The sequence below is a fragment of the Helicoverpa armigera genome, chromosome 27 (assembly GCF_030705265.1).
Source record: "Helicoverpa armigera isolate CAAS_96S chromosome 27, ASM3070526v1, whole genome shotgun sequence".
In the NCBI taxonomy this organism is placed as follows: Eukaryota; Metazoa; Arthropoda; class Insecta; order Lepidoptera; family Noctuidae; genus Helicoverpa; species Helicoverpa armigera.
The window spans coordinates 3,034,183-3,046,822 of record NC_087146.1 but is presented as its reverse complement, the minus strand read 5'-3'; the positions used below and the strand labels follow the sequence as shown (position 1 = coordinate 3,046,822).

General features: G+C 31.9%; 2 protein-coding genes across 13 annotated transcripts in view; one reads left to right on the top strand and one right to left on the bottom strand.

The window, feature by feature from the left end:
* Positions 1-519: 519 nt before the first annotated feature.
* Positions 520-7,099, top strand: LOC110373776 (androgen-dependent TFPI-regulating protein). The gene is made up of 5 exons (XM_064042223.1): positions 520-681; positions 3,784-3,957; positions 4,497-4,634; positions 6,026-6,246; positions 6,788-7,099. The coding sequence occupies exons 2-5, from the start codon at positions 3,787-3,789 to the stop codon at positions 6,984-6,986; spliced, it is 729 nt and encodes a 242-aa protein (XP_063898293.1). The 5' UTR covers positions 520-681; positions 3,784-3,786; the 3' UTR covers positions 6,987-7,099.
* Positions 7,100-10,786: 3,687 nt separating this feature from the next.
* Positions 10,787-12,640, bottom strand: part of LOC110373773 (probable nuclear hormone receptor HR3) — a 132,721-nt gene continuing 130,867 nt past the window's right edge. For all 12 annotated transcript variants that reach the window (XM_021331122.3, XM_049844360.2, XM_049844393.2 and 9 more), the window contains one exon: positions 10,787-12,534. In XM_021331122.3, coding sequence (XP_021186797.1) covers positions 12,408-12,534 — 127 coding nt within the window. In that variant the 3' untranslated portion in view covers positions 10,787-12,407. The remainder of the gene's footprint in view (positions 12,535-12,640) is intronic.

The window sequence follows — 12,640 nt, the reverse complement described above, 5'->3', positions numbered from 1 at the left end:
CAATCATTTACATAAAACCTCCTAAGACGGACTAATGACAAACGAGAGATAATCGCATACAAACAAACCTCCATACAGGTCAAACTGAGAACATTATTTTTTTGAAGTCGATAAGAATTTTACAAAACTGTATCAAAATCAATTCATACCCCATAGGAGGAGGAGGTCAGATAGGCAGCCGCTCCTTGTAAAACACTGGTACTCAGCTGCATACGGTTAGACTGGAAGCCGACCCCAACATAGTTGGGAAAAAGGCTCGGAGGATGGATGGACGGATCTTTATCACGCCATATTGTAAGTACCTCAATATGCTTACATAGATTGAGCCAAAAAGTAAAGTATTTTTTTCTTAATAACGATCTATTTTGACACTTTTCATCTTTCCATGCAAAACAAATAATCTCCAACCCACATTTATAATACTATAAGTGCCTTTACCATCGCCTGCCGATTATCCATTCTAAACATTTTTATATCTAACTTGACGTTCTATTATATAAACCGGTAAAAATACCGTCTCGCTCTTGACCGTTATCTACCAACTACGAAGGCAGTATATCTGTGTAACTGGCCAGTAATAAACGTGTTCTATCAAAGTGAAGTGTTCCTTTTTATTTTGAATTTAAAAGGTGAACAAGGAGGTTCTATTTTTGAATTCGTGTGGTTCTGTTGTTTTGTAAGGTGAGTTCTATATTTAAATTTTGATTTTTTGTTGTTTTGTTTTTTCCTTTTCGAATTTTTGATACATTTTTGAATGATTTTGGAACATTCTTTCATATATTTTTTTTTTCTGAATATTTAATAACGTGTAGCTTATAGTACTTAGTAATATGATTTTTTTTATAACTTATTAATTTCGGTAGTTTATTTAATTCACGTACTTTGTTTTTTCTACACTCCTCTTATCTATCTATACGATCTAATTTAAAGTACCTAATACAGAGGAAACAATTAAAATTATTGTGTTTGTTTGTTTGTACCCCAAGGACTCTGAAACTGCTAAACTGATTTGAATATTTTTTTCTCTGTTGGAAAGCTACACGCTTCCCGAGTAACGTAGGCTATATTTTATCCCGGTACGGGTAGTAGTTCTCACGGGACGAGTGAAACCGCGGGAAACAGGTAGCTGAAAAAATAACTAATTTTAATCAGATATACTAAATTAATATCTTTATCTTGCGATTAAAAAATAATATGCCTAATTAATTATACGTCATGTACTCGGTATCATTTCCTCAAATATGTATAATAATTCGGTGGCCTTGCACATTATTTAAGTACATACTAGTTCTTGTCTGCGGTATGTTAGGGTTGGCTTCCAGTCTTTTTTTTTAAACAAATGACCCCTCCCGCTGTGGGCGCAGCGTGAGGGAGTGTCAGACTCTCACTGACTAAAACCCACCATGTTCCTTCTGGAGCCCACAGTGTACTAGGGCCGCGGTAACTCGCGCGAACAATCCCGCAGCCTCGACAGGACATGCATATTATATTAATATCCTTACAATTATTGCCTTTAAGCATAAAATTTTATAGTATCAGAAAAGGATTTTACTAGCAACCAGTTCTCAAAATAACTTATAGAAACCGGTTGGTACAAATTATAAGTCTACTTTTTTATACATAGCCTATATACTAAAGTTCTCTCAGTCTTGAATGTCAGGTCAAAATATAGCAAAAACTGTTTAATTTTAGATTATATGTGAAAAATACATACAAAAAAGTTGAATTTATTTTTATCTTAATTATTTGATTTATCCTTTTTTAACCGAGGTTCTCAAGGGTTCTCGAGGATGTCTTTTTTTATTCTTTATATATTATGTTCACAATTCTTTAACTATAATTAATAATAAAAAATATCAAAAACGACCTTCCGTGGGACAAATAAAATCTGTCAAAAGAACACAGCTTTGAAAAAGATGGACAAAAACGTGTATAAAGAATTTAATGTGATATTTTATGACTAAACACTAAACCCTAATTAACGAGACCTGTTTTGTCAAAATATGTTTTAAATGATAATGTTTATTTCGAAAATGAGTGTTTTAACGAAAATGTAGGTAGGTATACAATTCCACATTATTTAAAATGCTTAGGAAGTAGGTATTTTTAATTAATAAGATGGCTACATGGAAACAAAATTTAAATATTTGATAGATTTAACACGTTTCCGCTAATAATATACTTATCTGCAAAAAGCTAGACTTGCAAGGACTCTGGTAATAAATTCCGAGTCGAGTATAAACTTTTATTTACTTTATTATGTAAAATATGCATATCTACTTGTTTAGCATATCTAATGTTCCTTATTACCTATTAATTTTAAAAAGAAATACATCTCAAGAAAAACTATATTTTTAACACTAATTATCTAGCCAGTATTTTCGTTTTTATCTTTTTCTGTGATTCAATAATGAATCATATTGTCTGCAAATGATTTACGATTGCAATATGATTGTTGAGTAAACTACCGAATAGACCAAATGGCAGACCAATCGCAAACCCATCGAATGTCGTTGGAATACGATTGGCCTTATATTTTTAGCAGAATGCCCGTTAAAGTTAAAACTACTATTACAATTCAATTTTGACATGATTAACTTAGCATAATCGGGCCCCTGTAGTTTCTAAGATTAGCACGTTTAACCATAAATAATTATTACTTCACTTGAGAACGTTATTCTGGTTGTTTCCAAATATGCAAAAAGTTGTTGACGACCAAATAATCAGATTAAAAATAAAATACATAAAAAATACTCGTAGGTGCGTACTTTTAATGAATGCAGGATGTATTTATTTGTACAAAAGGAAGGGAAACCGGAGCGACAAGTTTATACATTGTTTTCAATGCCGAAAACTATATAAATAATATGTGTTCCAAAAAAGTATAACAATGACTTTGTTTGTGGCAGCCATTGTCTAGAACGGTTCTCTACTTAAAATATATTTCCCTAAGCCTAACGATATGGTTTGTTTCTTACTGGTAGTTTTTTCTGTTGATTGTGTACAATCATCGGCACGGATATTGAGCCCTGACCTTCACCTGCGCAGAAACGATTTATTGGTTTATTGACTTATGTGTACAGTGCGCAGAGCGATCCCCACTCTTCCGCCGAGAGCTCACTATCCGTGCCGGTAAGTATAATAATATTATATGTATTACACAATCAACAGAAAACGTATTAGGAAATATTAGTAGATAAGGTCTGATTAGAAAGAGCGATTACATAATTACATTTTTATTTTATCGAAAACAATTAATTAATTGTAGGTAAATCGCAAATTAGATAATTATCCTAATTTACTGCTGACTTGGATGACATACACTAAATTTAAAATCTCTCTATAATAGTAATTATATAACGTAGATATGATCCTAATACTAATAGATATTATAAATGCGAGATATTGCTATTATGGATGTCCTTAGTTACCTTCGTGGATATGTAAGTATGTTTGTTACTATTTAATGCTGCAATTACTGGTTGGATTTTGATGAAACGTATATAGCTTATAACATGTAGGTTATTTTGTTATCTATGCCTGGGAAGTAATTCCTTTGGGGCGCGGGTGAAAGCAAGTAATTATGAACTGAAAACCGGGCGACTCATTCTAAGCTGTAAAAATCATCCTTGGATTTTAAACGTCATTTTTGTACTAGTAGTATTATCAATGTTTTGATTGAAATAACCGAACGAAAATTTCGCTCATGCGAAAACGCTGATCAACGCAATTTCACCTGCTCCAAAACACATTTCTTAAAATTATTTTTTCCCCCAATTCCAGGCCATGTCTTCATCGATCTACTACAGGCTAGCAGGTCAGGGCGTGACCCTTGGCTTGCATGGTGCCAACTCCGTCGTGATGCTCCTCTCCATGCAGAACGAGGAGATCATGAAGGACCCTGATGTCAAGAGGATGACTTCCATGCAGAGCCGGTATCTTACTGTTTGGAATATTGTAAGTATTTAAGCTGGCTAGCTTTTTCCCAATTATGTCAAGTTCTAATTTAATCTGATGCAGCTGAGTTGCCACATGGAGCGACTGACTATCTGACCCCCTCAACTCAAAGGGAACAAAGGGATCAAAGCTACCATTACCTATACCATTACCTATTACATATACCATAAGGTTTTAGTATCACTGATGTACTGATTTTCTGACTTCTGACTACCGATGATGACTGCCAAAAATGTTCAATGACAGCCGGGACCTACAGTTTCACATGCCCTCCAAAAGACAGTCATTAGTGTCCAAGATATACTTAGAAAGTACATACAAACTTAGAAAAGTTGCATTGGTACTGGCCTGACCTGGAATCGAACCCACGCCCTCATGCTTGAGAGGTTGTTTCTTTACCAACTAGGCCACCACGACTTTCAGACCTTGTAACTTATACCTTCATAAATGCATACAGGTAAAACTGAGAACCTCCTTTTTTGAAGTCGGATAAAAAATTCATTAACATTCATTAACAGATTTTTTTATATTTTTTCCAGGCATTCCAAATGTCATATTTCGCCCTGGCGTTCACCTGTGATCTGCTGACGGTGACTGGCAGAGACAATCTCATACCAAAGAGTATAAGAAGATTCAGACAAACTTACTTCTCTTCTGTCATATTTACTGTTGCTGCGGTAAGAAAACTATATATTTTTAATGTTATTTTATCTATGTATAACTAGCTATCCGTCGGTTTCATTCGCGTACCGAATTCCTGCCCGTACCTGGATAAAATGTAGCATATTTGTTGCTCGGGAATAGGGTAGGTTTCTAAAAGTGAAATAATTTTTCAAATCGCTTCTGGAGTTTCAGAGCCTTTACGGTACTAACAAGTAACAAAACAATGTTTTCTTTTTATTGTATTAATTTAATAATTAGATCATTTTATTCCAAAACCGTTTTGCTTTTTGACCTAATGGTTTGATTTTTTTGGTTGAAAGCCTTATGGTTTGATTTTTCAAATCAAACCATAAGGCTTTCAACGTTAATAAGTTAGTTTACCGAAAAAGGCTATATTTTATCCGAGTGCGCGAAAATGCCCCAACAACTAGTGCCTACTTAAGTAAATATCTAAGAATATAAGTTAAATTACTAACTTACTGACTTTATTACCTAAACGCAAATTATAAATAATTTACATTTTTTTGCTAACTAATGTCACATTGTCTAGCTTATAAATAAAATGTGGGAAAAAAGCAGTTCTTACGACCTCGTAGTCTGTACCTGCTTCAACATATATACCTACACATATTTAAATACTTATATCTAGATATATTAACCATTATATAAGGACCTACGTAATAATACTAGTTTCTGATTTTTAGCTACGTTAGTACTTATAATTTTATCTTAATCGGTGTAGATGTTTTGCTTATCCCAGATACATAATGTAAGACTATTAAAACCGACCGATTCTAGACCATAAAATTATAGACATAGATATGACTATGTCCTCTTAGCCGATTATCGGCCACGGCGGCTGTTCTCATGTAAGGCGATCAGCCAGCTGCGCAGGACATATTATAGTGCACAAGCATTTGTGCAGACACAGGTGCACTCTCTATTCCTTCACTCTCATAGCCCGATGGGACGGCAATCCGACACAACCGGAGAGAGATCAGGCGCAGAACCGACATTAACGTGCTCTCCGATGCAAGGGTGTATCAATCACTAACTTCCAGGTGCCGGGTTGCTTTGTGTAAGTTTCTAAGACCCACAAAGCGACTTCGGCCCGATAAGAGAGATCAGGCGCAGGATAGTTAAACCATTTGCTTGAAAACCAGAGTCAAAGTATTTATTATTTGTAAAACATATAACTCCTTATAAGTGCTCTGGAGTGGAGACCAGGGACCAGCAAGCGCAGCGTAGGACGTCCACCAACAAGGTGGACAGACGACCTAATAAAGGTCGCCAACAGGTATCTGTGGAGATCTAAGGGGGAGGCCTATGTTCTGCAGTGGACGTCCTATGGCTGAGATGATGATGATGATGGTGATATAACTTCACAATTTTCTTTCTATTCCAGGTAATATTCACAATATTCTGGCCGATATTTATTTACGACAGAGAACTCTTATTCCCAGCGTTTATCGACAAGATATTTTCCTTCAAATCTAACTTGGTGATGCATTTCTGCATCCTGCCTGCAGCGCTGTGGGAATTTGCATTTTTGCCTAGACATACGCCTAAGTCACATCGGCTTAACTTGGGGATAATGGTAGCTTTGTTCGTTGTGTACAATACTGTGTAAGTATGAAGGATTTGGTATTTTATTTTTATTTATTCTTAAGGGTTTACTGGTCCACCTTTATGCCTAAATAGAACTTCATCCTATTAAGAACTGTCTGGGTTGTTTATAAGTTACCTAGAGAGCATAGAAATAAAACTTCTTTATTCTACAAGAAATTTGCTTGAAGCACTAACTTGTTAGCTTGAAAAACTATTCTCATGTATCCCAGGTAATATGTGTCACATCCATTCGGTGACCAAATTACACTACGCTTACTGCAAACTTTTAGTCGATCGATGGTTTGGTTGGGCTCATAAATTAAAATTCATAGAGGCAAATGGTAATGCGCACATTCAAACGATCATATTTGGCCGGTATAGACAAACTAAAAACCTTTATTGGATTCACGATTACCTTTAAAATAAACTGTCATATAAATAGCAGGCCAATAGAATTGTCCTCTGTTTAATTTGTAGAATATTCTGATTGTCACAAAAATACATCTCCATTTAACCCAAATGTTGATGAACCAATAAAAACTATTTTCTTTTTTCGCAGAATCCTTCACACATACTACGAACGAGGACTATTCCCGTACCCAATCTTTCACCACACGTACGGGACCATCTACTTCCCGATATTCCAAGCCCTAGTATTTTTCCTAGGTCTAACTGTATATCTAGCACAATTTAAACTATACTCTTTACTCTGGGGGAAGGAGAAAATACGTAATGGCGGAAAAGCTAAATCTTCTTAAAATATGTTTTTGGGGAAAATTGTGTATAATCTGTGATTATTATTTTTTAATGTAAGTTTGTGTGTAAAGGGTGGTGATGTTAATTTGTAATAAATAAAGTTAAAATAAGTTTGTGTGTGTGTTTTTTTAGAAAGGTAAGATTAGAAATAAATAAAGATTAGTCTGCGAAATATACTTTTCTAGATAAATAGATAGATTAGTGTGATAAATACTTTATTTTGTAGACCCTTTATTTATTGTTGGTAGTAGGTATCCGAAATTGAAGAAGGCACCTTTTAAAATTCATAATTTAATTTTATTCGATTTGTTAAATAATGAATTAAAAACGTTAGTAAAATAAAAAAAGTCACGAATATTGTAACTTGTGAATGAGTTAATTGGGTATTTGACTAGGTCCAAAATAAAATAGTTTATTTTATTCATTTGGCAAAGCGTCTGAAAATAATACTCAATACTCAATAACTTTATTGCATTCCATAATGTGTACAGGCTGGTGGGTAAAATTAAAAGAAACAATTATGGACCCTGTCGGGCACAGCAAAGTTAGTTTTTAGAGGAGAGGACGAAGAGCGCTTTTTAATCATATAATATTGAATTTAATGTAGAAAATCTTATTATATTTAGATATTTGAGTAGGTGATATTTCTGTGTAGATTTATTTACATTTTACTTATTTATTATTTATTAAATTTATATTCGTTTATTTATATATTATTAATTTATATTATAAATATTCTATATTATGTATTAATCGTTATTAATTATTTTATTTATTTATATTTATTTATAAATTAGCTGTAGTTTTTTTATTTATGACTCAATAGTAAGAATCTAATTAAAGGTAAGGTAAGGTAATGCCACTTTCGTTTATCGTTTTTATTATGCTCTTGTTTGAGCTTGCATGCATTCCTTGTTCCTACCATTTCCCTCTCCTAGTTCCAAAAACTGCCACTCAAAAAGCGAGACGTGGCGCCACCGTCAATACAAAAAACTTTCGCGCGAGTGTCAAAAACACGACGCCGGCCGCCATAACGCGCCGCAAAATAAATTCAAAAACTATGTCTAAACTTCAATAAACTTCTTAAACTAGTCAACAACCCCTGCAGGGAGTTACTGGGCGCCCATCAAACCATAAATAACATGTGTACAAGTGATCTGTGTACTGTGTGAGTGGATCAAGTTGCAGCAACCGGCGGAACTTTGTAAGTACCTACTGATTCCTATTTCCCATCGGTCCTGTGTGCAGCTTTCCATAAACCTCTCACAGAAAATCTCGTCCTGAAAATCTCGACTTACACAACCTGGATAGATCTGTAAAAACCTAATGGTCTAGGGCTTACGGTCAACGAAGCGCCGTTCAAGTCACACCAGCTCTATTACTTAATTTAAAGAAGTAATTTGATAATACAATTGTCTTGGAAATATGAATATGGCCGTCAACATGTTTTAAGTATGTATAGTTGTAGGTAGTCAGTTTTTTTTTAATTCACTCTATATATGTGAATTGCTTTATGTATAAGCATATTTCATCTTATATGGCATACCTCTTTGTCTATTCATTTCCATTTGGGATGGACTTTACAACCCCCTTTCCTGAAAGTAGGGTAACAGCAGAAATTCCCATCCACTGATTATCTAAAGGTTTTTCAGGCATGATAAATAAAACACAAAAGCATTTGCAAGTGATTCGAGAATAATAATAAAAACAATAACATTTATTTACTATTGGTTCTCAAAATTCACCATTATCTACTTTAGGTACATAGGTACAATGTTTTGTATTTGACTTCATAAACCAACAAAGCTGATGCCCGATATTATCGAAAAAGGCTCAGCCGAAACGAAAAATGAGTAAAAAAAGATTTTTACTATTTTTTATTTTTATTTTTTTCACATCTTCGATAATATCGCGCATACAAAATATGTTTTTTAATATATTCTGTTTTTTACATAGATATATTATGTTTTTTATTTTTAATATTTGTTACTCTTCATATGTTCAGGTAATGTGTAAAAATACTTAATTATTTCATTAACAAATTAATATTTTTGATAATATAAATCATCTCATAGAAAAACAAGACATACAAAAATTTTATTATTTTTATTTCTTTTTTTCACTATTTATAATGATCTCAGATACCCGTAAATTCGTAGGTACCGTTTTACAAAATAGAAACTCTTAGAAAAAAATTACGAATTAATTAATGAAAAAAACAACACATTTGACTAATCGAACCAATTTTTGTAAAAAACACACAGACACCCATGACCGATTATTCCCATATTTATCATGCTTGCTTTTTCCAAAATACGTTTTTTTTAACTATCCTTTACGTGTCCAAATCTATATATTAGTTTTTTAGTGAAAATTTAGCAAAACATAGTACAAAAGTTTTAGAAATACCTACTAAATCTACCAGCAAGTAAAAGTTTACCCTATATCTATCACTATCGCACTGACACTTCACGCATATGTGCGAGAGAGAGGCAGGATATCGCTCTCTTCACCCTTCGATTTGCACCAATCAAGTCTAAGATTTGCTCGAAGTTGTGGACACGGCACTGTTAAAGGTAGCTACACACTTGCGATTTTTTTTGTCGATGTGATTTTATTTTAATTTTTTTTCTTGAAAATAATTGCTTAAAAATCTGGACTTAAGTTGGGGATAAAGCGATTGAATACAATGGGAAAATTCATAAAGAAAGAAAGCGTTAAAAATCTCAAGTTACTTTATATTCAGCCTTTTCATTCAATTTAAGAGAAACTAGCAAAAAAATTAAAATTATCGCTTTTAATTAAATGAAAAAAATCGAAAGAACAAGACACTAGCTTGATATCTGTAACTTCTTTGGAAATAAACGGGAAAGCATATATTTTGAAAATTCCGTGAAAAATCGCAAATGTATAGGACCCTTATCTCTCAATAACATTTTATTGATTTTATTTTTCAAAATAAATTCGTGATACATGGCCGGTGTCAGACATATAATATCAGAATGTCAGAATTTCAGAATCAAGAAATTCAAGGAGACGCTGAATATTTTTTTGTTTAAATTTTTATTTATTGTTTTTTTTCTGTTGTTGTTAAGCGAAGGTAATAGGTTTTCAGCCAATATTTTTCAGTCTTAGTGCTCTAAAACGTTTTTCACCAATGTTTCGTTTTTTTACTAATTTTATTTTGTAAACCTTCATGGGAAATGTCCAATTGTAGGGAAAATTGAGAAAAACATGCATAACCTGAAAGTACAAAAAATACACTGTTTCTTAGTAAGTAAAAAATCTGGAAAAAATAGACAAAATAAGTATTGATTAACACAATCACTACTTTTACACAAAAGTTGACTCGTAATATTTAACGTATCTATTATTATTAAAAAAGAAAATATTTAACAAATCAATTATTTTCACATATGGAAATATTTAACAAATCAATTATATTTAACAAATTGGACATTCCCATACAGAAGCTAAACATAATGACTAAACAATCTAAACGTGTGCGCCTAGGTTTTTACATTTTTTTATTTTATTTTTGCAAAAAAAGAGTACACACTCTTTGAAAAACTGTATTGCATATGCTAATAGTTGTGGAAATATTAAAAATTAATTATCTCTACTTATATATCTGAGTTTTAATAAAAATTAAAATATATTATCATGTTTAAAAATTAACATTTGAACCACCCGTATGATTTTTTAAACTATTATGATCTCACTATAAGATTATCCTATTTTATGAGTAGTAAAAAAAATAAAAATAAAGGAAAATAGGAAATAAAAAAAAATAAAACCAAACTAGACAATAACAGATTGCTTTATTTAACAAAAAATATATAATATATAGAAAGGAAAAAAACAACATTTTTCACATGATCTGTCAAGCTCGCTCGGAGGTCATTTTGAAAAATTTGTTTCTTTTATTATATTTTTTAATAGAATGTAAAATTAAAGATAACCCATCGAACCTTATGATATTTAATATAAAATACATACGATTAATAACTATTTACAAAATACAAGTTAAGATTTATACTTTTTTATTAACATTAATATAATCCAGTCTATAGTAAAGGCTATTCGACAAACTTAGCGTAATGTTAGAAAATTGATGGTTATTTTAATAATTCTAATTATTAGTAGCAGGCAATTTAAATTAAATTAAAAATATACGTATAAAATCGCGTCAAGCTAAAATAATAAAAAAACGGTAATAAAAAAATAATTTACGTATTAAAGGGTAAAGTACAACAGTTTTATTATGCAAAAATTGTGTTTTTTATGTTTTTCTTATTTCATTTTATTATGCAAAATGTGACGTAATTCCGAAGATGGCACCCAAGCAAAGAAATGAAAAAAAATGAGATCAATTTACTCTACACGCGAAAAAAATGAAAAAATGAATAAAAATTGCCTGCTAAGTATTACAAAAATGTTTTTTGTCCGTGAAAATTTGATTTCTCTTTTCAGAAAGTTCATTCACAATTGGAAATTTTGTTCAACGCACGACTTAAAATTACTTTAAATTATGATTTGCATTTTTCCATCGCTTCAACATATTCGACATATATGTACTTCTTTATTTAAAAACAACGAAAAAAATACAAAAAAATGGGCAGTATCATGTATTCCTATATTACAACTTAAATCGAAAATCTACAGAGGCGAAAAAAACATCAATAATAATAATAATCATTTGAAATAAATAACAAGTTACATTCTTTAAAAAACTGTTAAAATTAATAAAAAAAGTCCTATTTAAAATAAGTTTCGTACGATTGAAACTGTGTGATCTTTAACTTGCTACACCTTTATAACTTTTTTATTTATTTCTTAATAAAAACTCTATTCCTATTATTATATCTTTATATAATAATTATTATTATTTCTTCATTCAGAGTTAGATACACTTTACGATAATTATATTACGATATTCCTTTGTATACAATACACAATCAAACATACATTATGTCTAATTCTGTATTAGATAATCCACAAAAAATGTGTGTAACGCTACATAATATTTCATGTTATGAAAAATAATAATAAGAGAATTCCATAACAAATGAAAAAAAAATCATAATATTCTGAGATTAAATGTAAAATTAAACGCATTTAAATGTAACTAGAATCGAATTAAATAAACCTCCTTTTAATTATTGTACGTACATACTTTTAAGTAAATATTTTAACAGTCTCAAGGTACATACATACAATTATAAATATATTAACAAATCTATTTAATTGCGTTTAGTTTTACTTCAAGGAATTAAAAATTATATAAAAAAAATATTTAATATAGCTGTCAAGCTGTCAAGAGTCTTTGAAAAGGTCTCAAAATGCCACCGTCCAGCTATGTTGGGCAAAAATGAGATCGTTTTAACGCAATCTGATAGAAACCTGGTTGCCCAACGCTGGGCTTAGCCGTGGGTGTAGTCCAGGACGCTGTCGAGTGAGAACAGCTCCTTGTAGAGGGCCGGGAACACGTGGTGCGGGTGGGCGGCCTTGAAGCGGCACAACGCTTCCAGGTGCATCAGCGATAGTTCTCTGTAATTACAATGAAGGAAATAAGAATCTGGACTTCTTGTCTTTGATGTACTTTTGGCTTACATTCTCATAAAAATAATTTCCTCTGGGGTAGTAGGTAAATTGA

Excerpts from the sequence above, each read along its gene's own strand:
- LOC110373776 (XM_064042223.1), top strand. The coding sequence starts at position 3,787 with ATGTCTTCATCGATCTACTACAGGCTAGCAGGTCAGGGCGTGACCCTT. Across the intron at positions 3,958-4,496 it reads ATCTTACTGTTTGGAATATT|GCATTCCAAATGTCATATTT; the intron begins GTAAGTATTTAA and ends TATTTTTTCCAG. Across the intron at positions 6,247-6,787 it reads TTCGTTGTGTACAATACTGT|AATCCTTCACACATACTACG; the intron begins GTAAGTATGAAG and ends CTTTTTTCGCAG.